At 54.3% G+C, this 25082-nt stretch overlaps 2 protein-coding genes and 1 pseudogene across 2 annotated transcripts in view; all 3 read right to left on the reverse strand.

Annotated features, from left to right (window-relative positions):
• Nucleotides 1-209: 209 nt before the first annotated feature.
• On the reverse strand, nt 210-3348 carry CAMK2N1 (calcium/calmodulin dependent protein kinase II inhibitor 1). Its single transcript, XM_006738155.2, has 2 exons — nt 3060-3348; nt 210-1519 (listed from the first exon to the last, which is right to left on the reverse strand). The coding sequence occupies exons 1-2, from the start codon at nt 3223-3225 to the stop codon at nt 1449-1451; spliced, it is 237 nt and encodes a 78-aa protein (XP_006738218.1). The 5' UTR covers nt 3226-3348; the 3' UTR covers nt 210-1448.
• Nucleotides 3349-8451: 5103 nt separating this feature from the next.
• Nucleotides 8452-8515, reverse strand: LOC115942607 (U4 spliceosomal RNA; annotated as a pseudogene).
• Nucleotides 8516-16983: 8468 nt separating this feature from the next.
• Nucleotides 16984-25082, reverse strand: part of MUL1 (mitochondrial E3 ubiquitin protein ligase 1) — an 8881-nt gene continuing 782 nt past the window's right edge. Inside the window, exons 2-4 of the mRNA XM_006738156.3 lie at nt 21463-21550; nt 20946-21066; nt 16984-18988 (exon numbers count right to left, since the gene is read on the reverse strand). Coding sequence (XP_006738219.1) covers nt 18259-18988; nt 20946-21066; nt 21463-21550 — 939 coding nt within the window. The 3' untranslated portion in view covers nt 16984-18258. The remainder of the gene's footprint in view (nt 18989-20945; nt 21067-21462; nt 21551-25082) is intronic.

Here is a 25082-nt window from a genome sequence, read left to right on the forward strand (position 1 = left end):
AGAGCCCTAAGCAAGTCCAAATGGAATGAACTCTCCCTCGGGCAATGGCCCCGCCAGTCTACTGTCTTTCCTGCCATCTGAGCCCAACCCACAGGGCCCTCCACACCGCCTAGCTGCCTTGCAGGCCAAAGCTATGGGTCCCTCCTTCCTATCTGCAGCCAGCAGACAAAAAGCAAGTCCCCTGAACCAAAGCAGAGACAAGAGAGGAGTGAGACACAGGGACAGTTCTTTTATTGTACATTGGAGAAAGAGCCCTGTGTGCTGGTTACAGGTGCAACATCCAGAATATCGAATTAAGAAAAGAGGGAACAGGGAAGGGAAGAAACCTCTTGAGGTCCAAAGTTGCAAACAAAAAATGGTAAAAGATTTCCTCGCGCAAGAGGCGTTTTTTGCAAATACCATGCAAAACAGGCAGCTGGTGTGCCTTAAGAGAACCCCTATAAATAACAGAAAAGACACTCCAAGCATTCCTTTACGTGGACTCAGAGCACAGGGAAAAAGAAAAGAAACCAAAATGCCTTTTGGCATTTCAAGATATTTGGCACTCTTGTGATTACATTTTTTTACAGCCCATTAAAGAGAATAAACTGACACAATATTAGAGAAAAAAAACAGGCTGCTCACACAACAGACTGCAGGAAGAGGTTAGAAAAAGCTCAAGCATTTTTTTTCTTTGTTTTTGTGGGGTTTTTTCCTGACATATAAAATGTGTCCATTTGCATTAACTTGGGCAAATAGCTTGCAGCAACAAAGAAACACAAGCTTTACAAGTCATTTTAAAATAAAACAAGGGTTCTTCTTATGTATCATTCCTTAGAAAAGTTCTCTTCTCGTTTTAAATACATTCTTGATAACTTCAAATGATGACCAAAATAAAAGAGTATCTATAGAGATCATTTGCTGATTTTCCGTACATCCAAGGATAACAACATAAAAAAAATAAAACCGGACAGCATTTCACATCCAAGTGCACAGAATCATTTTTGCAAGATTAAATAATGTAAACATTGGGAACAGCCAAATCAGCGAAGAATGCCAACACCTCAAAACACCTGGTGTTGCCGGTTCATTATTTAAGTGGTTCAAAATCCAGATCTATAATTGCGCAATATTCACTGTATATAAAAAGAAATGGATATTAATTTTGACAAATAGCTGCAACTGAGACTTCTTTATTTCTTTATATGTGTGTATATAGTGATTTTTAAATTTTTTAAATTTTTTTTTTAATTTTTATTTTTGCTGAGGAACCCAGAGCCTTCTCCTCCTCCTCCTCCTTCTCATGCCTCATCTGTCTCCCGGCCTGACACGAGATACAGGTTGGTGATTTCATCGTGGGTAGCAAGCTAGTAATAAATTTCAAAGTGCTTTCTCTTTTCATGCTCTTTTTGCCAATAACTGTTACCGCGCCGTTCTTACTCTCCCTTAACTCATTGTCTTTGGGGGAGTTAGACACCAGGAGGTGCCTTGTCTGTCATATTTTTCAGCACGTCATCAATCCTATCATCTTCAATAACAACTGCAAAAAAAAAGGGGGGAGAAAAGGAGACGTGAGCGCGCCTGGGCCTCGCCGGGGGTCTCCGACGTCGCCCGTCTGCCCGGGGACTGGGAAATGTGGGAGGCGGAGGGAGAGGTTGGGGAGGGTTCCCCGCGCGCTGACACAGCCCCAACCTCTTCTGTCTCTGCGGGGGGACCCTGTGCTGCTTCCCTCTGAACCGCTCCCCCCACCCCCACCCCCAGGCTGCGTCCGGGTTCGGTTCTGAGAAAAGGCAACCGAAAGGGCGCAAATCCCGCAGGCCCGGCCGCAGCCGAGACGCGCACTGGCCGCGTCCTCACCCCCCCGCACCTCCCCGGGCACATTTATTTAGAAAGAAGGCTCCCCGGCAGAAGAGGGCGGGGAGGAGGTGCCAAGGTCTCCGGGTCGGGGACCCTCGGGGGTGCCCAGAGCGCGGCGCGGGTGGCCAAGGCTCTGGGTACGGAGGTGCGCGGAGCAAGGGGGCACGCGGGGGCCCGGGGGCCGGGGACCACGGCGCGCGGCGGGTCCGGGATCTGACCTCGCCAGGGCGGGCGGCCCTTCCTGCGCGCCCCCTCCTGCCGCCCCCTCCGCGCAGCCCGCCGCCGCAGAGGTCAGAGCCTCCCCGCGCTGCCGGCCTCCCGCCGGCCCCTCCGCCTCTCTCACCACCTCTACCTAGCTAGCCTCGTCTTCCTCAGTCCCGCCATCAGTCTCTCGGCGTGGCCGTCACCTGTCGAGGTCTCTGGGTCTCCCTCCGTCTGGGGTGTCGGTCTCCCTCATTGTTTCAGCTGCTTCTCTGTCCTTCTCCGACTGGCGTCCCCGGCTCGCTGTCTCTCCCGCTCTGGCTCCCTCTCCCGAGCTTTGTCTCGGCCTCTGCCCCTCTCGGTCTCCCCCGATCCACCACCCGCCTCCCCCACCAGCCCCCCATCTCTGCGTCTCAGTATCTCCGGGCAGCTCTCGGTCCCCCTCATTGTCCCCGCGCCTCTGGAGCTCCTCTCGGAGCCTCTCTGCGTCCCAGTCTCCCCCGGGCTTTTCCAGCTCCCGCGCCGAGCGCTCGGATTCGGCCACCCCCTCCCCCTGCTAAGTAACAATGAGAAGCCCGTGCGCCCCGAAAGCCCCTCGTCTTCCCCGCGGGAGTGGGGTCCCCCCAGCAGTTCTCCACGCCGTCTCTTGGGGAGCCCTGGGGACCCCCCCCCACCGGGTTATAGAGCGAGGGCAGCTGCGACTACACTGCGCAAAAGGGGAGGGAGATAGAAATCGAAAAGCAAACTTTGGCGCGGGTGGGGACCCGGGAATAACCTTCCAGCCCCCGCGGCAGCTCGAGGCCGCCACGCCCCCTGGGTGACCCCAACAGGAATCAGGCTGAGGGGGAGGGGTTTCCGCGGCCGGCCGGTGCCCGACCCGCAGTGCGGGATCCCCCCCAGTTCCGCGCGATGGGATTCCATTCGGTCGGAACCGGTTCCCGGGGGCGGAAGAGCCCCACACACCTCGGCCAGGCCTCGGCGCCGGAGAAAAGGGGCGTCCGGAGAGGGGGCCGCGAACTCACCCCGCTTGCTCCGGCCGATCTGGCCCAGCTTGGGCGGCCGCTTGTTCTGCCCGGCGCCGAAGAAGTTGTTGGTGTCCTGCAGGCGGCAGGAGAAGATCTGGCCCACGTCGCCGCCGTCGCCGTAGGGGCTCAGCTTCTCGTCGCCGTAGGGCAGCACCTCCGACATGGTCGCGTCCGGGGGCTCCGCGGCGGCGCCTCCTCCGCCCGCGTCCCCGCCCGCGGCGGACAGGGTCAGCGGCGCTGGGGCCGGGGGCGGCCGGCCGGGGACGGCCCGCGGGCTGCTGCGGCGGTGGCGCCGGCGAGGGGCCGGGGGGCACCGCTGGGGCGAGAGCGCGCCGCCCGCCCGAGCGACCCGGCGAGCGCCCGGCGCTGCGCTGCGCTGCGCTCCGGCTCTGCGCGCGAGTGGCTGCTGCTCCGGCACCGGCGAGCAGGACTCACATCCTCGGCGCGCCCGGGCGCTGGGCGGGGGCCGGGCCGGGCGGGGCCGCGAGCCGGAGGGGGGGGTTCCCGGCGAGCCCGCGGGGCGCGGGGCCGAGGAGGGCGCACCCCGGGGAGCCCGGCGGGCCGGTCCGGCGGCGAGTGCGGGCGGCGGCGGCGGCGCGGCTTCGGGGAGGCTGACTGGGGAGCGGCGAGCGGCGGGGCGCCGAGGGGCGGAGGGGGAGGGGAGCGAGGGAGGAGGGAGGGCACGGGGGTGGAGGGGAGAGGATGCCCGGAGGGAGGGAGGGGAGAGAGAAACCGGGAGGGAGACGGCGAGAAAAACGGAGGAGAAAGGGAGAGGGAGGCAGGGGGACCGGCAGGGAGAGACGGAGGGGAGGGAGAGAAGAAAGGGGAGGCAGCGACGGGTCCGGCTCGCTGCGGCCGAGGGAGGAGCGGAGAGGAGCGGGGCCGGGGCCGGCGGGGAGAGAAAGAGGGTCGGGGAAGGAAGGCGGAGAGTGGGAGCGCGCGGAGGAGGAGGCCGGGACGGAGGAGCCAGCCCGCGAGCGAGCTGCGAGCGAGAAATGCCGGCCGCGGCGCGGAGGCGAGGCGCGGGGAGGAGGGCGGGAGGAGGGCGGGAGGAGGGCGGGGACGAGGGGACCCGGGGCCGCGGGGAGAGATCCCTGGAAGCCGCGCGACGTCACCGGGCCGCGCGGGCCGGCCCGGGCCGCGGCTCGCTTCCTGCCCCCGCCCCCGGCCCCCGCCGGCCCGCCGGCGCCCAGGGGCCCCCCGCGAGCCCCGCCCCGGCCGCCTCCGGGCGCCTCCTTCCCCCGCACCCCTCCCGCGGGGTGTTTACCCGGCCCCGAGCCGGTGCGCGCCGGACCCGCCGCCCGCTCGCCCTCCCGCGGGGCGGGGCGGGCGGGGAGCCGGGAGCGGGGAGCGGGGGCGAGGGGAGGGGAGCGGACCAAAGACCACACGCCGGGAAGGACAGATGGACGCCGGTCTCCCCGGAGGCCGGACGCTGGGGCCAAAGGTCGGAGGACGCGAAGGCGACCTGAGGACACAGCCTCCCCCTCCGGCCTCGAACCAGGGAGCCCCCTCCCCCACCACACTGGCGCCCCACTTCACACACCCGGGGCCCGGCCCCTTGGGCCTCACCCCCTCCTTCCCCCACTGCGATTGCCCTGGAAGGCCCTGCTCCCCGGCCAAGGCTCAGGACTCGGGCTCCCGAGGGGCCTCCGGGTGGAGGCGGAAGGGGGGAGGGGGGCAGCCCCGCCTCCCGGAGGAGAGGGGAGCGCCTCATTACGCCGGGCTCGCCCGGGATGCCCGGCTCTCGGCGTCCGCCGCCTCCTCCTCCGGGGACGCCCCGGGCCTGCAGCCTTCTGCCCTGGGGCGCCTCCTTGCCAGCAACAGCCTCGAGCCCTGGGGAGAGAATGTGGCTTCTGTGGCGAGGAACGAGCTCCCGGTCCCAGGAGGGAGACCGGGGCAGCCCCAGAGGCCTGGAAGGCGCATCTGCCAAGCAGATGGTAACTCTGAGGGGGCAAGGTGTGTGAGGAGGGCTCATTATCCTCGCCCAGAGCCAACAGCACCTGCTCTCCCCCTGGAGACCGCCTTCACTCGGCAGAGCCAGGCTGACCACTGAGAGGGGCAACCGTCCCAGGGTCGTGGAACCTGCTGAAGGCAGGGCTAGGGTGAAGTCTCAACTGGCTCAGTTGCTGCCCCTGCACCTGGTCCCATCCTTAGTGACTCTCCCCTTCATTCTAGAACTCCGGGTGGGGGCAGGCTGGAGGGAAAGGGGTGTGGTTTTTTAGTGACATCTGGTAGAGGGGGGGCTACCTGAGAGGAGCCAGCCCAGCCCTCTCCCCCAACTATGCAAAAGGGTCCCCTGCCCAGAGGCCAGGCACCTGGGGGAGAGGGGAGGAAGGGGCTGAGAAACTGGAGACAGAGACAGTGGGACACGTGGGATGGGTGTGGAATGGGAGTCAGGCCTGGGTTTGAATCCCTATCCTGTCATTGGCTAGCTGTGTGACTTGGGACAAGTCGTGTCCCCTCTCTGAACTTCCATAATCTCAGCTGTAAAATGGGGCATGTGGCTGGCTAGCTGCCTGGGTGCCTCACAGGACTCTTAGCAAAACAAAATGAAATCAGGCTCCTGGTGCTTAATGAGTGAGAAAGAACACTAGCACTTCATTCATTCCCACTTCAGAGCTATCAGAGCTGGGAGGATCCGTAAGGGATGATCCAGCCCAACCTCCTCATTGACAAAGGGGGCAACTGAGACCCCGAGAGAGAGGCTCAGGGGCTTGCCCCACATCCCCCCGCTTGTCAGCTTGTCAGCTTGTCAGTGCAGGTCTGCAGTTTCCCTTTGCTTCCCTCCACAAGCCGCCCCATTCATGAAGGCTCTGCAGAGTGTCTACTTTGAGGTTAGCACCAGGCCAAATGCTGGAAGAGAAAACAAAAGCATAACAAGCAGGATGATCAAGTTACAACAAGAAGCTCTTACATTTGTATCCTGCTTTTCTGTTTTTCCCCCAACGCATTTCACCTCCATTATTGACCTTGCTTCTCAAAATAAATACCTTCTGAGGTAGAAAGAGGAGACCTTGCATCCTCTAACTGATATTCGCAGAAAGGGGATAAGTGACTTGCCAAGGTCACAGGCTAGTGATGGAGCCAGGAGAAGCCACTCTTCCCAGTTGTGGTTCCAGATCCTTATAGGGGACACTCCATGCAGGGCTGGGACCACTGTAGTCACCCGGTTCCCTCCTTGCTGCTGAGTTATGAAGCAATTTACACACTGAGCATCTAGCACAGTCCCCGCTGTACAGAGGTGAGCACCGCAGCCCCGGGAGGGCCAAGGAAACCTGTACACACAGCAAGCGAGAGGAAGAAGAGAAGCCGACTTTTACACCCCATCAGTTTTTAGGTTTTCCTTGCCCTGTTGCAAATGAGGTTAAGGGTGGAAGCATTGCACCTTCCCAACTCAGTACCCACCCCCTTCCTGAAGAACACCCCCCCACACACACCCCAGACACGGGGCACTGGACAGTCAGAAAAGCATTTCCATGACTATTACCTCCTTGGAGCCTTCCCTTAGCCTTTAGAAGCTGCAGGACTGGGACAGTCAGGCCCATTTTACAGATAAGGTACCTGAAGGGTGACTGGTGTCTCCAAGTTCACGCAGCAGTTCTGCGAGAGCAAGCGTGAAACAGTGTGACGTTCCTGCACCTCTACCGCTCCCAGCTGTCTCGGTTATGAAGGCCGCACTCAGTCCTCCCTTCTGTCCAGACTTCAGTGGGGCATCCCTTTATCTCCGGGGCGCTAGACCTGGATGCAGACACATCCTCGGGATCCCTGCGTTCTCCTCTAAAGCTGAGGGGCTGGCTCCGAGCCAGATGCCTAGGGCTGTGTTGAGGATGCCAGGGCCAGATGGAGGAGTAGACCAAGTAAGACAGGAGTGGAAGCTGCCCTCCCTACTACCCAGAAAGGAAGACTGGTGATACACGGTCTAGTGCAGTAGCCCAGGGGAGGAGGGGGCAGCCTTCACTGGAGCTGCCACATTCAAATCCCTAACGTGGCATTTCCTAACTCTGATTATTTCACCTCATGGTGCCTCAGTTTTCTCATCTGTCGAATGGAGCTAATAATATTCTTATTCGGTCAGGTTTGTTCCAGGGAAAGAGATCATACAAGCATCATATGCCTGGTACACAGTAAGTCCTGGATGAACATAGTTCACATCCTCAGCTATTGACTCTCTTTGTGGCCTTGAATAAGCTGGTTCTCGCCCCTAGGCCTCTGACTCCACATCACAAAATAGGAAACTTGAAGAAAATCACATCTTTTTTTTCAGCTGCAAAATCAGCCAGTTCTCCCAAATCTAAAGTAGACAAAACCTCCTTGAGGCAAAAGTGGGGGGGCTTTCCCCCAAACTTCATCTGAAAGCTCCTTCACGGGACCCTAGGACTCCGTAGAATTGGGGACCACAGGACTGGACCACGTCCACAGCCCCTTGGGCACAGACATTCCCCCCGTTGAAGTACTAGGTCTTGGCAAGTCCCTGCTGTGCACTGAGCCCTACACCAGGGTTGGGGGGATAAAGGGAAAGCCAGCCCCAGCAGTACCCAGCACAAAACCTGGCACACAGCGGTTCCCTTTGTTTCCTTCCCCTGTCTCCTACCCAGACGGGAAACTGAGGCACGAGCAGCTGCAGCAGAGAGCGATGGCAAGACTCAGAGAAGAGTGCGTCTGTGGGACCCCCCCAGGTACACTGCCACAGAGGGGAGGACAGGGAATTGCGAGCCTCAGCAGGGCTGGCTCCGACCCTAGCCTTCCATCAGCAGGGAAGGCCAGGACACTGTCCGAGGTCAGTGGCCAGCTGGTCACCTCCAGAGAGGCTAAGTGGCCTCCCAGCAGGGCACCGCCACTCTGAGCCAAGCCTGGATGCCATCCCGCATCACCCCCACCCCTCTCGGCTCGTGGACGGAACCTGGGCGCAGCCAGGCAGGGCCTCTGCCCCCCACCTCCCCACTCACGCACATACGCACGGACACACACCGTGAGAGAGAGGCGTGTTAACTCACTGACGCAGTTTAGGCCTTGAATCAAAGAACAATAAGAGGGCGCCTGGGTGGCTCAGATGGTTAAGCGTCTGCCTTCGGCTCAGGTCATGATCCCACGGTCCTGGGATCGAGCCCCACATCAGGCTCCTGGCTCAGTGGGGAGCCTGCTTCTCCCTCTCCCTCTGCTTCTCTCCCTGCTCGTGCTCTCTCTCTCTCTATCTCTGTGTCTCAAATGAATAAATAAAATCTTAAAAAAAAGAACAATAAGAGAAGAATTCATGCATCTCTCACTCCTTCAGCAAATGTGTGTTGAGGACTTTTGCAGCAGCACTGTACTTCCCCCAGGACAGCTCAAGGACTCTTAGCTTCTTCCCTTCATCTGTCTAATCACCAAGACCCTTTCTTCCAGAAATATCTTATTAGCAATAATCGCGCCTCGGATAAACCTCATTGGCTACGACACTGCCACTGCGCAAAGCTCCAGAAATATCTGAGAAGAAACCTCAGTAAATAAAAAATAGAAAAGGGCCAGTTGCTGGGGAGCTAGGGGCTCAAGACCCACACTTTGGGGGTCCCCCCATATTCCCTGAAGGATCTCCAAAGAATGCCCAGAGCTCTAGACTGCTCAGTGGGAAACCACCCGTAGAGTTTATCTAGTCCAGTCTCCTCCCATTACAGACAGGAAACGGGGGCCCCGACGACGGGGCTTGCTGGAACCGAGGGCTCTCCCCTGCTCTTACTGCTGCATTACTCAGCCCACCCAGAACTGTATGGGGGCGGGCAGTGCAGCAACCCAGGATTAGTCAGAAAATAAAGGGGCTTTTCTCAACAAGGAACTTTGCTGTATTTCAGATAAAATACATAAAAGGGGGCGCCTGGGTGGCTCAGTTGGTTAAGCGACTGCCTTCGGCTCAGGTCATGATCCTGAAGTCCCGGGATCGAGTCCCACATCGGGATCCCTGCTCAGCGGGGAGTCTGCTTCTCCCTGTGACCCTCTTCCCTTTCATGCTCTCTGTCTCTCATTCTCTCTCTCGCAAATAAATAAAATCTTTAAATAAATAAATAAATAAATAAATAAAATACATAAAAGGATCAGAGGGTAATTTTTTAAGTGTTTTTTTTTTAAGATTTTATTTATTTATTCATGAGAGACAGAGAGAGAGAGAGAGAGAGAGGCAGAGGAAGAAGCAGGCTCCCACTGAGCAGGGAGCCCGATGCGGGATTCGATCCCAGGACCCTGAGATCATGACCTGAGCCGAAGGCAGACACTTAACCATCTGAGCCACCCAGGTGTCCCTTTAAGTTTTTATTGTACCCACAGCCCACAAGGTAGGAGTCCCACAGGCTCTTCAGCAAAACCTAAGGAAGGGTGAGGACAGCTGGGAGGATTTCAGGAGCCAGATGTCACCAGAACATGAAAAGGGGATAACCGGTAGTGTCCTGAATGTGCTCTCCCCCACCCTCCTCATTCCGCATCCTCACACGGAGGAGGGAGAGAGGGAGGGGTCCCAGAACTCTACCAGAGCCGCTCTGCCTACAGCCCCCAAACCAGACCCAGGGGCTGGGGTGCTGGGGCTCTGTGCCACCCTGGAAAACGATAGCCCCTCTCGGACTGGGAAAAAAGAGGGCCTCAGACAGGCCTGGCGCCATGGTGGTCTTGTGCATCCTCAGGACCCTAGGGGCAGACAAGGGCAGGTACACATTTAACCCTGTGGACACACGGGGGAGGCTCAAGAGCCTGGGAACTGTGGTCTGGCTCTGAAGCCTGGGCTCTGAATACTTTACCCACATGTCGGCCTTCGTCTGTCCAGAGCTCCCAAGAGGCCCAAAGTCCACTGATGAAAGAGCCCCTGGCCCCACCAGAACAATGAGCTGAGCTAAAGGGGACAAAGAAGGAGCTGACCCCAGCAAGTTCAGAAAAGGCCACCACCACCTTCTGATCCCAAACTCCCGCTGCCCAGTCACTACTAAGAGCTTACCAGGCCCCGGATCATGCTAATGGCAACTCATGATCACCTTGGGAGTGGCCGTCATCTGTCTTATACCATCTTGTAAGGGTCTGCAGCCAGGGAAGTTGAGAGGTAAGCCAGAGCTGCAAGGAATGGCCCAGGAAAGGCAGCTGGTCTGACTCGAGGCTGAGCTCCCAACTGTTGGGCGACAGTGCCTCCCTGAGGACACCTGGGAGTCACCAAACCAGGGACAAGCCTCTTCCAGTCTCTACACCTTGGCCTACCCACAGATATGGAGGGGGTGTAGATTAAAGAGTCCAGACCGGGCGCCTGGGTGGCTCAGATGGTTAAGCGTCTGCCTTCGGCTCAGGTCATGATCCCAGGGTCCTGGGATCAAGTCCCGCATCAGGCTCCCTGCTCCTTGGGAGCCTGCTTCTCCCTCTGTTTCTCTCTCTCTCTGTCTATCATGAATAAATAAATAAAATCTTTAAAAAAAAAAAAATAAATAAATAAATAAATAAATAAAGAGTCCAGACCTCTTGCAGGCCAGGGACTCCTTGGAAATCTGATAAAAGAGATGGATTCTCTTTCTCAGAAGCAGGAAATTGTGTACCCAGTTCCCAGGGGACCTCTGAACCCCCGTGGCCCCTTAAAAAAGAGGGCAGGACTAGATCCTACAAATGCCATTCCCCACCAGTCTCCTGTGACAACAGAAGGACATTTTACATCTGAAGCCCAGAGGCCCTCACTCCTGCCTCTCCCCCAGACCTGGGGTCAGACCTGTGGTGGCTCAAGCCTGAGCAGAGGAATGTGGCCACTGACTTCTGAGCCCGCTGAAGGGCGGTGCACAGCTCTGGACCCTTCCACCTCCACTGTCTGTTAGTCAAGCACTTGCCCATCCCCTGGATGCGATGTCATTTCAGGTCCCTGAGGACGGGTAAGGATGGCAGGACAGAGAAGAGGTACTTTCCCACTCCACGGAGGGGGAAAGCCGGTCCCAAACAGGGAAGATGAGCTGCCCCGCCAGAGACAGTGCCAGGATCAAGACCCCAGGTCTCCCAGCACAGATCTGTTTACCGGATCTGCTGAAGAGCAAGTAAAAGAGGGTAAATCAGAAGACCTGCGCCAATCCCAGCTACACCCCTTCCTACACCCCTTCCTACACCATTTCCACGGATGTGGATGCCGTCACTTCCCTCTCTGGCCAGAATTCCTCTCAGCTCTGAAAGGGGGGTAACCAGATCAGCCTCAAAGGGAGATGTACGGATCAGATGAGGTGCTGTGGGGTCACTGATGGGGACAGCTCCACGCCGTGAGTCCCGCCACCTAAAGCCCTCCAGGGTTGGACAGAAGGGCCCTTGCTCCCTAGGAAAGGAATTCCCTATGTGACAGGAAGGGGAGAAGAGTGAGGAGCAGCCACTGCATGGTCACAGAGCCCTCCCCATCCTGCCCGGCCTGGGCAGGGGCCGAGGAAGGAGGAGATCCGGTCTGCAAGCGCAGGGGCCAGGCACAGGTGAGAAAGATGGGAGGTGAGCCAGCCCCATGGAAGCAGAAGCAGACAGAAGCAGAGAGCCTAAGAAAGCCTCAGGGAGGAGGACAGATCCACATGCAGAGGAAGAAACTCTTACACACACTGGGAGGCAAGAGGCAAACAGGGCAGATAAGAGACAGGACTGCCAAGGAAAGTAGTTGACAAGAGGCAGCAGGGAAGGGGACAGAGGAGCCGGGCACTTGGACGAGGGGGCAAAAGGCAAAGGCAGGACAGGGAGATGACAGCAAGGACAGCAGGCCAGGCTGAGAGAAGCTTCTTTCTTTCTCCTGCTGAGAAAACGCTTCTTGTGCGGAGAATCAGAATCTATGCCATACAATTTTTTTAAGCATCCTTTACCAGTATGAAGTCATTTGAGTATTTTAAGAACATGTGATGCATTATGCATATCTCGTTTTTGTTGAAAGAAATCATGGTTAGTATATTTAAAGATGTGAATGCCTGGGAAATTATCAGGGGAGAAATGGGGGATTTTTTTTCCCCCAGAATTTTCTGGGCTTCTCAAAACTTTCACATCTGCACCCAGCTTCCTGGTGAGTTGGGCAGAGAAAGGAAGGAACCAGAGAGAAAAATCCCTGCTTCTCCCCTTTCCAGGCTGTGCCCCGCTGGACCTGGGATCAGCAGTTCGGGATCCTCCCAGGCCTGTTCCCGCCCTTCAGGGGAGGGAACATTTGCATAGACCTTTGGAAGAACCGCCTTGGTTGCTCCTGAGGCCTCCAGCCGGCCTCAACCATGGGGGCACAGCGCCACCTGGAGGTCATGGCAGAGCCTGCAGCAGTAGGAGGGATCCCAGGCAGAGTCCTGCGGCGGGGAGAGGGGGGGAAGCGTAGGAAGAAATAGACTATGGACCAACTTATTGCCAAGTGTGTATGAAGCTCCACCCTACGAAGCACCTTCAAGGTGCTAGGAAAGATGATGAGGGGCTGGGAGGCCTGCAGCTGGGGCAATTTGGACATTAATTTTAATACAACCTCATTTGTCCCTCCCTCCCCCCCAGCCTAGAGAACATTCAGGTTACAGATCCAAGGTGCCTGGCACACTCGGTGCCTAATTAATGCTTGTTGAGTTCAGCTGTGGCCTTCCAGAGTCGTGGCCCAATCCCGGAGGGATCTGAATTTGAGGAACGTCGCGGAAGGGAATCGCTCTGGCAAGGACAGAGGGTAAAGGGCAGGAGAGGAGGGCCCCCGCCCACGCCCGGTCAGCCCCTCTAACCAAGGCTGGTGTCACTGCTGGGCCTCGTGCGCCCCACTCTTGGGAAAGGGAAATGCCAGGTCCCTGGGCTGGCATCTGGAAAACAATAAGGCAGCTGCAGGGGAAGTGACTAATGAGCACTCCAGGGAGCAATTCAGGACATCTTACATTGAAACTTATCACATTGAAAATTGATAAGTTAACACTATCTAATTAGAAAATGTACTGATCTCCCTGGCTTTAGGGGAATGTGGTCCCGAAGCTGTGGCAGGCAGCTAGCCCGAAGAGGGCCCGGCTCTCATCTGTCAGACTTGCAGCCCCAAAGAGGACCTCCACACTGCCCTCCTGGCTCCCTCACCCACGCTTAGACATGCAAAATGTCAGAGCTGGATGGAGGTTTGGAGGGCTTCGAATCCAACTTGCTCCATTTATAGATAGAGCTGAGGCCCAGAGAGGTCAAATCACTCCATTAAGATCACACAGCAACAGAGCCAGGTCCTGAGAGCAGGCCAGCCTTTGGGCTGCCGGTCCAAACTATTTCCCACCACCCAATGACATCACCCCAACTTTCCTGTGCGATCAGGAGTCAACACTCTGGTCAGCTCGCTGCACAAATGTTCCTCTCATACAGTTTATCCACATTGGCTTGAGGCCCTTCCCTCACTCCTACAACCAGGTCATGGCCCTCATCTCTGGTCCAGTAACCGACTCCCACAGGCAGCTTCTCAGGACTGCTTACCCCGTGTCTAGTTCACTCGCTAGTCAACTTGCCCATTCCACGGACATTCACTGCTTGAGCTCTTGGGCTTGGAGTCAGACTGCCGTGGGCTTAAATCTTGACTCTCTTGTGAGCTTAGCAAGATACCTGACCACTCTGGGCCTTGGTTTCCTTCTATCATCTATCTATCTATCTATCTATCTATCTATCTATCTATCTATCTATCTATCATCTATCTATGTAGATTTTATCCATTTGAGAGAAAGAGAAAGCACGAGCGGGGCGGAGGGGGAGAGAGAGAAGCAGGCTCCCTGCTGAGCAGGGAGCCCGATGTGAGGCTCAATCCCAGTACCCTGGGATCAGGACCTGAGCCGAAGGCAGACGCTTAACCAACTGAGCCCCCCAGGCGCCCCGGTTTCCTTCTCTTTAAAGGAAGAATAATACAAACACGTAACTCAGGGTGCAGATTAAATGACATGAATCATGGAGAGCACTTAGTCAGTACCCAGCAAAGAACAAGCCCTAATGTTAGCTCTAACTAGTGTATAGTGATGACCCGAGAAAAAATAAGATGCAGGCAGGTGCTGCCCAAGACAGGGGCAATCCGGTTAAGGGCAGGACTGAGAAGACTGTATTATGGAATCTCAGGGGAGGGGCACCTAACCCCTCCAAGGCACCTAGGAATGGAGCAGACACCACCTAAAGCTGCTTTTGAAAGGTAAGTAGACGTTAGCAAGGTGAAGAGCCAGGATGCCAGGGGCAGGACTCAGCATGGCATGTCTCAGGAACCTCACTGACTGTGCGACAGGAGCCACAAGTGTGGGACAGAGGGATGCGGAGAGGCTTGGACAGCTGGGCTGGGTTACGCAGGTCTTCAGATGCCTGGGAAGAGTCAGGGCCTGGGCCTGGAGATGACAGGGGGCCTGTGGAAGTGCTTCAAGCAGAGGAGGGACACGGTCAGGTTGGTGTTTCCAGTAGGTCATTGTAGGCTCTGTCGGGTACGTCTTCTCTGCTTGGCTCCCCTTCTGCAACGGTGGACTGCCCTTGGTCGGTTTATTTTGAATGGGAATCTGCTCTAACCAGGTCAATTTCAAAGGCTCATCCCAGCTACACTATTCTGTGAACAGCAAATAGGCCCAACAACTGAGGGTCATCACACCTGGCCAGTACGGTTTACTGCCTTTTGAATAATGAGGGTATATTAAGACAACTCTGAGCCCTGCAAGGGCAGAGACTGCGTCTTATTCATTTTGCAACTCCAGGCACAGAGATTGCTAAATATACATTTAGCAAATGTTTGTTAGATGAATAAATGCCCATCAGGGAACATGACCGGCTCTTCCTCTGAGCATTCCAGAGGCCCTGCGGGATCATCAGCCTCAGACCCATCGTCCAGTTGGGATTTTCATGGCCTGGGACCGGGGTCGTAAAGGGTGCCAGATTGGCCAAGTTTGTCATGTTGTTGTTTGCTTTTTAAATGTTCCACATATTGTTGCTTCTTGAATTTTCTATCATAATTCTGAATGAGTTAGGATTCCAAAGACCTGCCTCCCGGCTTCTGTTCCATCAAGATAAGCTAGGGAAACGTCAAAGCCTCTCCCTGTGATATGTAACTAGGGTGTGACTGGCCAGGAAAACACTGGGTCTGCAACACGGAGTGGTCTGTTGGATGACTTTCCTTCCCCTCTCAGGCCTAAAGTGATAAAAGACAAAAGGTGGAGGCATTCTAGTCAGACCTTGGTAGCCTTGAGCACATCACATAACCTGCAAATTGGGGTAATACGGTCTCCCCCGCTTGCTTGCCCTAAGTCTCAGGAATGCTGCCTGTAAGGAACCTAACATGGGCTGGCTCACAATGATGTGTGGCTGGAGGCAAACACAGAGCCCTTCTGAGCCTCACTTGTAAGGTGGGGATAACAATGTCCACTCTGTAGGACCCCCCTGCCCCCCGCATTAATGCACATAAAGTGCCTAGCAGACATTCAAGACACCAGGAGCAGATATTCAAGAGGGCTCCTCCTGAAGGTGTCTGTCTAGGATTAAAGTGACTGAGCATAGGGGTTGAGTTAGCAAAGAACTGAAAACTCACAACTATCCCAAGGTTGGTTCAGCACTAACGTCCTATGGTCCTCCCCTCCCTGTCACTCCCCACTCCCCAGCCTGGGCCCTGTCTGTCCCAGGTAGGTCCCGTTCAGCCCTCCTGGAGATGGGGCTCCCAAAATGGAAGGTGGGAACTGCCACAGGGGCAGGAAGCTGAGACAGTGTCAGCCCCACCTGGGCTAGGACTGAGCAGGGACCTCAAATCCAAAACCTGGGTACATGAGTGTTCCTATTCCCCATGAGCTGTCACTTCCTAAGGCGGGGACCGTGTGCTGCGGCTGTCTCCCCCAGGTTCGGCTTGGAGAACAGTCGAGGCAGATTTGGTCCGCCCAGATCTGAGTGGGGCTGGGGTAGAGCAGGTGGCCTTCCCTTTTCAGACTTACTCACGAAATCTGTGCCGAGGGCTGAACTCTCCATAGATGGCCACATACACCGGCCACAGGCGGTTCATTCATCCTCTACTGGAAGCTGGACCGGAGCGCCTGGGTGGCTCAGTCAGTCAAGCGTCTGACTTCGGCTCAGGTCGTGATCTTCTCAGGGTCCTGGGTTGGAGGCCTGCATCAGGCTCGCTGCTTGGCATGGAGTCTGCTTGTCCCTCTTCCCTCTGCCTCCCCCCCATTTATGCTCTCTCTTAAGAAATAAAAATCTTTAAAAAAAATAAAATAAAAATAAATAAAAGCTGGACCTTCTGACAAAGTCAGGGCTGAAGGACAAGGAAAAAGGGGCAGGTGCTTTCAAGGTGATTGGGCGCCCCCTCACCCTGCCCAGCCCCCAAGCTCTTTCTGCCTCACCAGACCGGACTCAGTACTGGCACGTGGCTTCTCACCTCCGCCTGTTCCACAGCGGGCCCCCTCCATGAACTCGGGAGCGAGGATCCTGTGGGGTAGTCCTGTACACACAGGAAATTAGTCACTGCCCGTGAGCAGGAGGGTCAGGGGCTTTGGAACAGCCTGGAGTTTTAATTCAGACCCACCACCTAGTAGCCGGAGGCTGCAGGCCAGTGAACTTCCCATCGTGGGTTATTTCCTTCTCTGAGATGTAGAGACCAGGAGAGCCTGCAGGTTTTGTGAGGATCAGCTCACCTTGAAACGAAAGCTCAGAAGAGCGTATAGTACAATACTCTAAATGTTCATCTCCTCCCTGCTGTCCCCCAGCATCCCACCCCGGCCCCATCATGTCACTGCCCCTCTGCTCAGGACTTGTCCGTGAGGCCAGGGCCACCTACAGGCTACTCTCCAAGACGCCCACCCCCAGGCCTCCGCCTCACCAAACTGCCGAACACGCCCTGTAGGAGCCCCAAAGCACCTCTTTGCCCAGGAAGAAGACACACAGAGAGGCTTCAAGGTCTCTAGATCATTCCACCGCAGTGAGATTCAGTCCCATTTCACGCAAGCCTCAGCCAAACCACCAAACTTTCATTGACAAAGCAACAGGTTAACACTTGGTTGTAACATGTTTAATTTGTGCTGTCCACACAGGACCCTGCATAGAACGGGTGTCAGCCCCCGGAGAGCACCCACCTCCCCCACACAAAAGAGGACAGCGGATGAATATTCAAAGCCAGGGAAGGGAGAGAGACCTCCGACTAGCCGGAGGAGGTGAAAGGGGTTCCCCCACTTCTTTCCACAAACTCGGGGGGGGGGCACATGAGGGGGTGAACAGCAACCCAGGAAGGGGCAATGTGACTCCACCCACGGGATGCTAACTTCTCAATGTGAGGAGGCAGGACTCCGGAAGAGGCTCTGCGCTCAGGGTGCTGGCTGGCGACTTTGCCTCCGTGACAGCCCAGGAGGGAGGCTGACAGGGCCAGGAGGCTGGGGCAGCAGCAGCCTTATTGCTTCGTTCAGGTGGTGAGGCCTCTCGGGCCAACCCCAGGCAGAGAAAGCCAGAGCCAGCCCTCGGGCCTCGGGCCTCTCGCGCTCCCAGCCAGGGCCAGCGGTGTGCTCCGGTCCCGGAGACACCAGGAGGGCTGCAGCCAAGCTGCCACCTTCACCACTGGGGACGACAGGACAGCCCGACTGTCCCCTCAAGTGGCCGCCCTTCAGCCTGCTGACCAGAGTTCCCAGCTTTTAGGCAGAAGGCGGATGGCGGGCGTCGCTTCCTTTTGTCCCGACACACATGTGCCCACATTAAGAGGTAAGGAGGTGAGGGGAAAGGGACACAGTTCCCACATCCAGCCTGGCCTTTTTCCTGGGGTGTAAGCAAAAGGAAGAAAGACTGTGACAGTCTCGTCAGAGGTGACTCTTCAGACAGCTCCGTGGGGCACACACCACACCCAGAGCCTGACTTCGCCTCCCTGCTGGCTGAGTCACTCAAGGTGCAAGACCACAGGAACCAGCAATTCCCCAGAAAGGACCAGAAGAGCTGGAGATCACGGGCTTGGGCCCTCAAGCAATGAGGTGCCGTCACACACACACACACACGCGCGCACACACGTGCACGCGCGCACACACACACACACACACACACACTCCGCCGGTTCCAGGAAGGCAAGGCCACCACACCCACCCCAGGGTGGGGCCGTGAGTCTCAGCCAGTGGCGGAGGAGTCCCCTCTCTCGGTGGCAAGGCAACATCCTAGTGTTGGGGCTGTGAGGCCGGATGGCTCCCCCAGTCCGCTCCCTCAGTCGGAGCTGGGATGACAGCTGGGCCTCAAGACACAAATTCCTGAGGTGGGGCTTGGGGGCGCCTCAGCCAGCCGAGCGGCCCTCCGCCGGTTAGCTGTTGTACAAGGGAATCACCCGGGCGATCTCCTGTCTGCAGACGGGGCAGCGCTTGGGCTCGGGCAAGGCGCGGTAGCACTCGGTGCAGGAACACACGTGCCCGCACTCCAGGAAGACGCAGGACTTGAAGCTGCTCAGACACACGACACAGGCGCTCTTCAGACTCTCCCTGTCCTCGGGCTTGGCGCCACTCAGCAGCCGGGCCTCGTGCTCCTGGAACTCCTTCTCCATCTGCCTGAGGCGCTGCCTCTCCTGTCGCTGCAGGTAGCGCTTGCGGAGGATGAAGCAGAGGGCGGCGCAGCTGGCGAAGCCGAAGACCAGCGTCAGGACCTTCCAGAGTCGGACGCTGGCCTCCTGCCTCTGCAGCAGGCCGTCGAAGTCCTGGCTGCTGAGGTAGTACCGCATGCCCTGCTTGGGGGGCTGCAGGCGCACGGAGCTGCTGTCCAGAACCAGCTCGCCTACGCCCGTGAGCGTGGCGCCCACCTTCAGCATCTCCTCTGTCTCCTGGATGCCTTTGGGCCGCTCGCCGCTGATGTAGTGGCCGATGACGTCGGTGAAGGACTGGACGGAGGGGTGGAACTTCTCGTACACGGTCTCCAGGCCCAGATCGTGGGAGTCCAGCGGCTTCAGCACTCGCACGGCCACGGCCACGCTGTCCTCGTGGGGGACCAGGTCGAAGGGCACTGTGTTGGTCCTCTGGTGAATGATCTTTGAGCAGTCGTTCCTAAAACGAGAGAACCCAAGATAAAAGAGGACAGCAAACACCTCACGCCCAGGCAGAGAGGGGATGGCCTAAATGCCAGGACAGGATAAAGTCCAAACGAGCTGGAAGAATACGCACAAATCACTGTTATCCTAGTGCCTCATGATAGGGAGGCTCCGTTTTTGAGGTTCTCGGGCCGTATCAGTGGGCAATAAGCACTGTCCTAGATCAGCTCCACCGTTTACCTCTCTTTGCCACTTTCAAATAAGTATCCAGTTCCTTAAGAAATGAAAAACGGAACTACCGTATGATCTGGCAATCCCACTTCTCGGGGTATACGTCCCAAAGAAGTGCGATCAGGGTCTCAAAGAGGTATCTGCACTCCTGTGTTCACCGCAGCATTATTCACAAGAACCAAGACATGGAAACAACCTAGATGCCCATCAGCAGATGAGTGGAGAAAGAAAATGTGATACACACGCAGACATTATTCAGCCATAAAAAGGAGGGAAACTCTGCCATATGTGACAGTGACAACAGGGATGAGCCTGGGGACATTATGCTAAGAGAACCAAGCCACTGCACAGAAAAACAAATACTTACATGAGGGACCTAAAACAGTCACACTCAGGAGCGTCTGGGTGGCTCAGTCGGTTAAGTGTCGGACTCCTGATTTTGGCTCAGGTCATGATCTCAGGGTCGTGAGATCGAGCCCCATGTTGTGCTCCGTGCTGAGCGTGAAGCCTGCTTAAGATTCCTTCTCTCCCTTCCCCTCTACCCCTCCCCCTGCTCACATGCGCATGCACACATGTTCTCTCTTTCTCTCTCAAAAAAAAAAAAAAAAATGAAATAGGGCGCCTGGGTGGCTCAGTTGGTTGAGCGACTGCCTTCGGCTCAGGTCATGATCCTGGAGTCCCGGGATCGAGTCCCGCATCGGGCTCTCTGCTCGGCGGGGAGTCTGCTTCTCCCTCTGACCCTCCCCCCTCTCATGCTCTCTCTATCTCATTCTCTCTCTCAAATAAATAAATAAATAAATAAATCTTAAAAAAAAAATGAAATAAAATAGAAGTCATACTCATGGAGACAGAGAGCAGAATGGTGGTTGCCATGGACTGGGAGAGAAGACAATGGGAGCTGCTGTTCAGTGGGTATAAAGTGTCAGTTATACAAGATGAATACATTCTAGAGATGTGCTGTACAACTTCGTGCCTGTAGCCTACAGTACTACATGCTCTAGTATTGTTAAAAGGGTAGATCTCATGGGGCGCCTGGGTGGCTCAGTCAGTTAAGCGTCTGTCTTTGGCTCAGGTCATAATCCTGGGGTCCTGGGATCGAGTCCAGCGTCGGGCTCCCTGCTCACTCAGTGGGGAGTCTGCTTCTCCCTCTCCCTCTGCCCTTCCTTACTGCCCTCTCCCCCACCGCGCCCCCTGCTCATGCTCAGTCTCTCTCAAATAAATAAATAAAATCTTTAAAAAAACAGCGGGGGGGGGGGGGTGGTTGATCTCATGTGAAGCATTCTTACCACAATAAAAAATACAAAATACAGGGTGGGAGGATGGGTTGGCCTGGTGGTGGGTATTGAGGAGGGCACGTTCTGCATGGAGCACTGGGTGTTGTGCACGAACAATGAATCATGGAACACTTTATCTAGAACTAATGATGTAATGTATGGGAATTAACGTAAGAATAAAAAAAAAATTAAAAAAAAAAAAAGCTATCAGTTTAGAATTGAAAGGAATGCTAATCTATAAGAAAATATAAGCATATAAGACCAAAAAAAAAAAAAAATACAAAATACAAAACAAAAACCCACTAGGACTGGCTGGAAAAACCGTTCTCCCGCAAGAATACCGTCAGCAGGAAGAAACTGGACTAGGCCTTGTCTCAGGGGAACCGGAAGACATGGGAACAGTACCCAGGACACCAGCATGTGAGCCGACCGACTGGGAGGCTTGGCCAGGGGAGAAAGGATATGTACCAGAGGTGGGTTGTCCGATTCCACACCATCTTGTGCTCCTGCAGTGTCAGCCGCTGAATCACACCCTTGCAATTTTCCACGAACTGGCTGTTAAGCGTTTCTTTAACAGATCGAACAGCCCCTAAACGGAAACAAATTATTTTACTTCTGAAGAACTGTTCTGCCCTTTCCTTTCAAGGTGATTTAAATGTTGTTTTTAGTTTGAGTTGAATTAATCAAAATGATGCAAATGACATCACGGTAAGTTGTTTTGTCAGCACTCTGCTAAGCACTTTACATCATTTCAGCTTTCCAACTACCCTGAAAGGTTGCAATTCTTGTTCAGATGGGGTAAGGGAGGTTCAGAAAGGTTGGGTGATTGCGCCAGGATCACACAGCAATAACCCAGGTCTTTCTGACCCCAAGGTCCTAGTTCTGGAACACTGCCCCATACAAAAGGCCCTTAATATCAGCCAAGAAGATTTTTATTAAACTTCAAGAAGAGGAAATTTTTAATTTTGCCAGTAAATAAACATACCTTCAATAACAGCATAAGGCACACATTTTCCTGGGGCTTCTGAGAGAATGTTCTTTAAGTCTTCACCCAAGTGGATTCTTTTAGCTCCCTAAATGCAAACAACACATTCAACTGGCTGCTGACTACTGCATGTTCTACCGCACTTACAGGCCCAACAAGAAAAAGACGATTTACTTTTTTTATGTAATGAAAAGAGAATGAGGAAATCAGGCAGGAAGGAGGTTATGGAGAATCACATTCCCAAGCTGTGCCCCAGAAGTTTCACCACATAACCAGGCATCTGCCACCCTGCGAATGGGGGTGCCAGCGACATTCTTTCCCCAGTTAACAGAAACATACCCTCCTCTTCATTTTAACTTTTTTTTAGTGAAAATATGAAAGGTCCTTATCCGTTTTCATGCCACAGACTGAACATAATTTAATCTCTTCTTGACAACACAGAACCACGCATTAGAGGGCTTCTGTGGAAAGTACCTAAGCCGGTGCCCAGGACATGGCAGGGGCTCGGGCAAGGGTAGGCGTTGCTCTCAGCGTGCCGGGGGCAATCCACGCTCTGCATTACACGGGACGGTACAGGGCTGCCTTCGCCGTGGGGGGGGCAAGACTCTGTTCGCTGGCACTATTCTCCTACTTTCCAGTTCATCCTTCCAGCCTCTGACGAGCAGGAGACCATGGTGACAGCTGCCACCACCCCCCTCCTTCTGCCACCCCCTCCAATTCAGCTTCCCCCCCTGCATGGGGACCAAGCAGCCTGGCACTGCTGCATCAAAAATAAAGAGAAGATTAATAAAACCAATGACCAGTTCCTGAGCATCCATGTGCCAGGCACTGGGCTGGGCACTGGGGATTCAGGGATGAATCAAGGACACTTCCCACTTGCAGGGAATTGCCATCAACAAATCTGAAGGATGCCAGGTACGTAAGCCCTCAAGGGGTGAGGAGGGATGGGTACTCTAGGTCACTGAGGTCACTCGAAGTTGAAGCTAGTGCTGCACAGTAAATGACAGGAGCCAGGTCAATCCAAACTTATGAACCACCTACACTGTGAGGATAGTACAAATAACAGCCCAGCAACTAGGAGTCTATTGACTCCTTTGTTCTGTCCCCCTCTCCTGGACTATTAAACTCGAGGACAGCTCGGACCTTGCTTGTCTTGTTCACTGCTGTCCCCCTGGTGCCGAGAACAGTGCCTGACCCATAGCAGGCACTCAATACGTATTTGATGAGTAAGTTAAGTGAATGGATAATCACTTAGACTACAACTGGCCCTTGAACAATGCAGGGGTGAGGGGCGCTGACCCGCCACGCAGTCGATAATCTGCATATAACTCTGACTCCCCCAAAACTTCACTACTCATAGCCTATCGTTGACCAGAAGTCTTACTGATAACATAAGCAGTCAATCAACACATACTTTGTAGGTTATATGTATTATATACTGTGTTCCTATAATACAGCAAGCTAGAGAGAAGAAAATACTTTTTAAAAATCATGAGAGGAAGGGGGGCCCGGGTGGCTCAGTCGTTAAGCGTCTGCCTTCGGCTCAGGTCATGATCCCAGGGTCCTGGGATCAAGCCCCACATTGGGCTCCCTGCTCCGCGGGAAGCCTGCTTCTCCCTCTCCCACTCCCCCTGCTTGTGTTCCCTCTCTGTCTCTCTGTCAAAAAATAAATAAAATCTTAAAAAAAATAAAAATAAAAATCATGAGAGAAAATACATTCATAGTACTGTATTTATTGAAAAAAAAAAATCTGCGTGTAAGTAGACCCACACAGTTCAAACCCATGTTGTTCAAAGGTCAAGTGTATATACCAGGGACTATGCTAAACACTTTAAAAGCATAAATCCATGTAATGCTCCTACCATCCCTATACAGAAGACATTATTATCCCCAATTACAGATCAGGAAACTGAGGCTCAGAGAGGTGAAGTGCTTTGCTCCAAGTCACACAGCTGGTAGAGTATCCACCACAGGAAAGCCAGTTAGAATTTTTTTAAAGGGCAGAGGGAATATGGTCAGAAAGACCTGAGGTTGAATCAAGCTTCAGTGCATCCATTGTGACTTTGAGCAACTTAATTTACCTGAGTCTGTTTCCAGAGCTATAGAAAATGGACAGAAAACTGCCACTGGATTTTTATGTTTATTAAACGATGGGAGGGCACCTGGGTGGTTCAGTCAGTTAAGCGTCTGCCTTCAGTTCAGGTCATGATCCCAGGGTCCTGGGATGGAGCCCCACATCGGGCTCCCTGCTGAGCAGGGAGCCTGCTTCTCCCTCGCCCTGCTGCCCGTGCTCTCTCTTGCTATCTCTCTCTCTCAAATAAATAAAATCTTAAAAAATAAAAATAAAAAATAAATGATGCATAACGTGGGAAGGAATCTAGCCCAGGGGCTGGCACATGTAGGTAAGCAATAAATATGCATTCCCAGCACTAGGAGAGCTACACAAGGATAAGACTCAAACCTAGTCTGGACGTTTTGTAATCTGATCAAGAAAACTGAATCTAAAATATTAGGAATCCCAACTCTTTCCAGAAAGGGGCCATTTCATCCTCATTTGGAAACTGGCAAAACTTTTAAGGTCACCCAAAAATGGATCCTGAAGAGTTCACTGCTTCAAAGGTCCCATATTGGGCCAGCCTGGTGCCAACCTGATTTCAGACTTTCAGAATCAGAAAGTGAAGTATCAGTTATACTTCTAGCCAATGACTTCAGCATAACTCGCTTATTTATAATCAAACAACTGGGCAGCTGGAATCTTACCAGGACACCACTTGCACCACAAATAACAACTGCCTGGTAACCTGGTTCATTCCGGATGGATTCCCAAACTCCCCTCCATGGCAGGGACTTCACACACTGGTTTCTAAGCCCTTACTGAAAACAATATGATGATAATGAACTAAGTCAGGTTTAGGAATCCTTCAAATACATGTCAAGTGAAGCCCTAACTGTGGTATTGTGACATTTCAGCCAAAAGGAATCCACATTTACTGAGCATCTACCACTTGTCAAGCACTGAATAAGAACCTAGAAGGGGGAAGGGGGGAAAAAAGGATAAATAAGACCCTGTCTCTGACCTAAAGAGGTCCATCTCTCATGGGCCAGTCAGACATTCACAATAAAGCAATGTGGTCAATCAGGGAAAAGAAAAAAAGAAGAAAAATCCTACACTTGGTATCAAAAGACTTAAGTTCCAACCCAAGGAGCTGTAAGACCTTTGCTCTGAGTCTCAATTTCCTGGTTTGCAATCTGGAGATGATTGTCATTTTCCCCACCTCAAAAAATCATTGTGAAGGGGGCGCCTGGGTGTCTCAGCCGTTAAGCGTCTGCCCTCCGCTCAGGTCATGATCCCAGGGCCCTGGGATGGAGCCCTCCATCGGGCTCCCTGCTCTGCGGGAAGCCTGCTTCTCCCTCTCCCACTCCCCCTGCTTGTGTTCCCGCTCTCGCTGTGTCTCTCTCTGTCAAATAAATAAATAACTAAAATCTTTAAAAAAAAAATTATTGTGAAGAAAAAAATAAGATGAGAATGTGCTAAGCTGTAAAGGGCAGTCTAAGAAAGCAAGCTTTTTTTTTTTTAAGATTTTATTTATTTGACAGAGAGAGACACAGTGAGAGAGGGA

The sequence above is a fragment of the Leptonychotes weddellii genome, chromosome 4 (assembly GCF_054177405.1).
Source record: "Leptonychotes weddellii isolate Sample4059 chromosome 4, ASM5417740v2, whole genome shotgun sequence".
Lineage (NCBI taxonomy): Eukaryota > Metazoa > Chordata > Mammalia > Carnivora > Phocidae > Leptonychotes > Leptonychotes weddellii.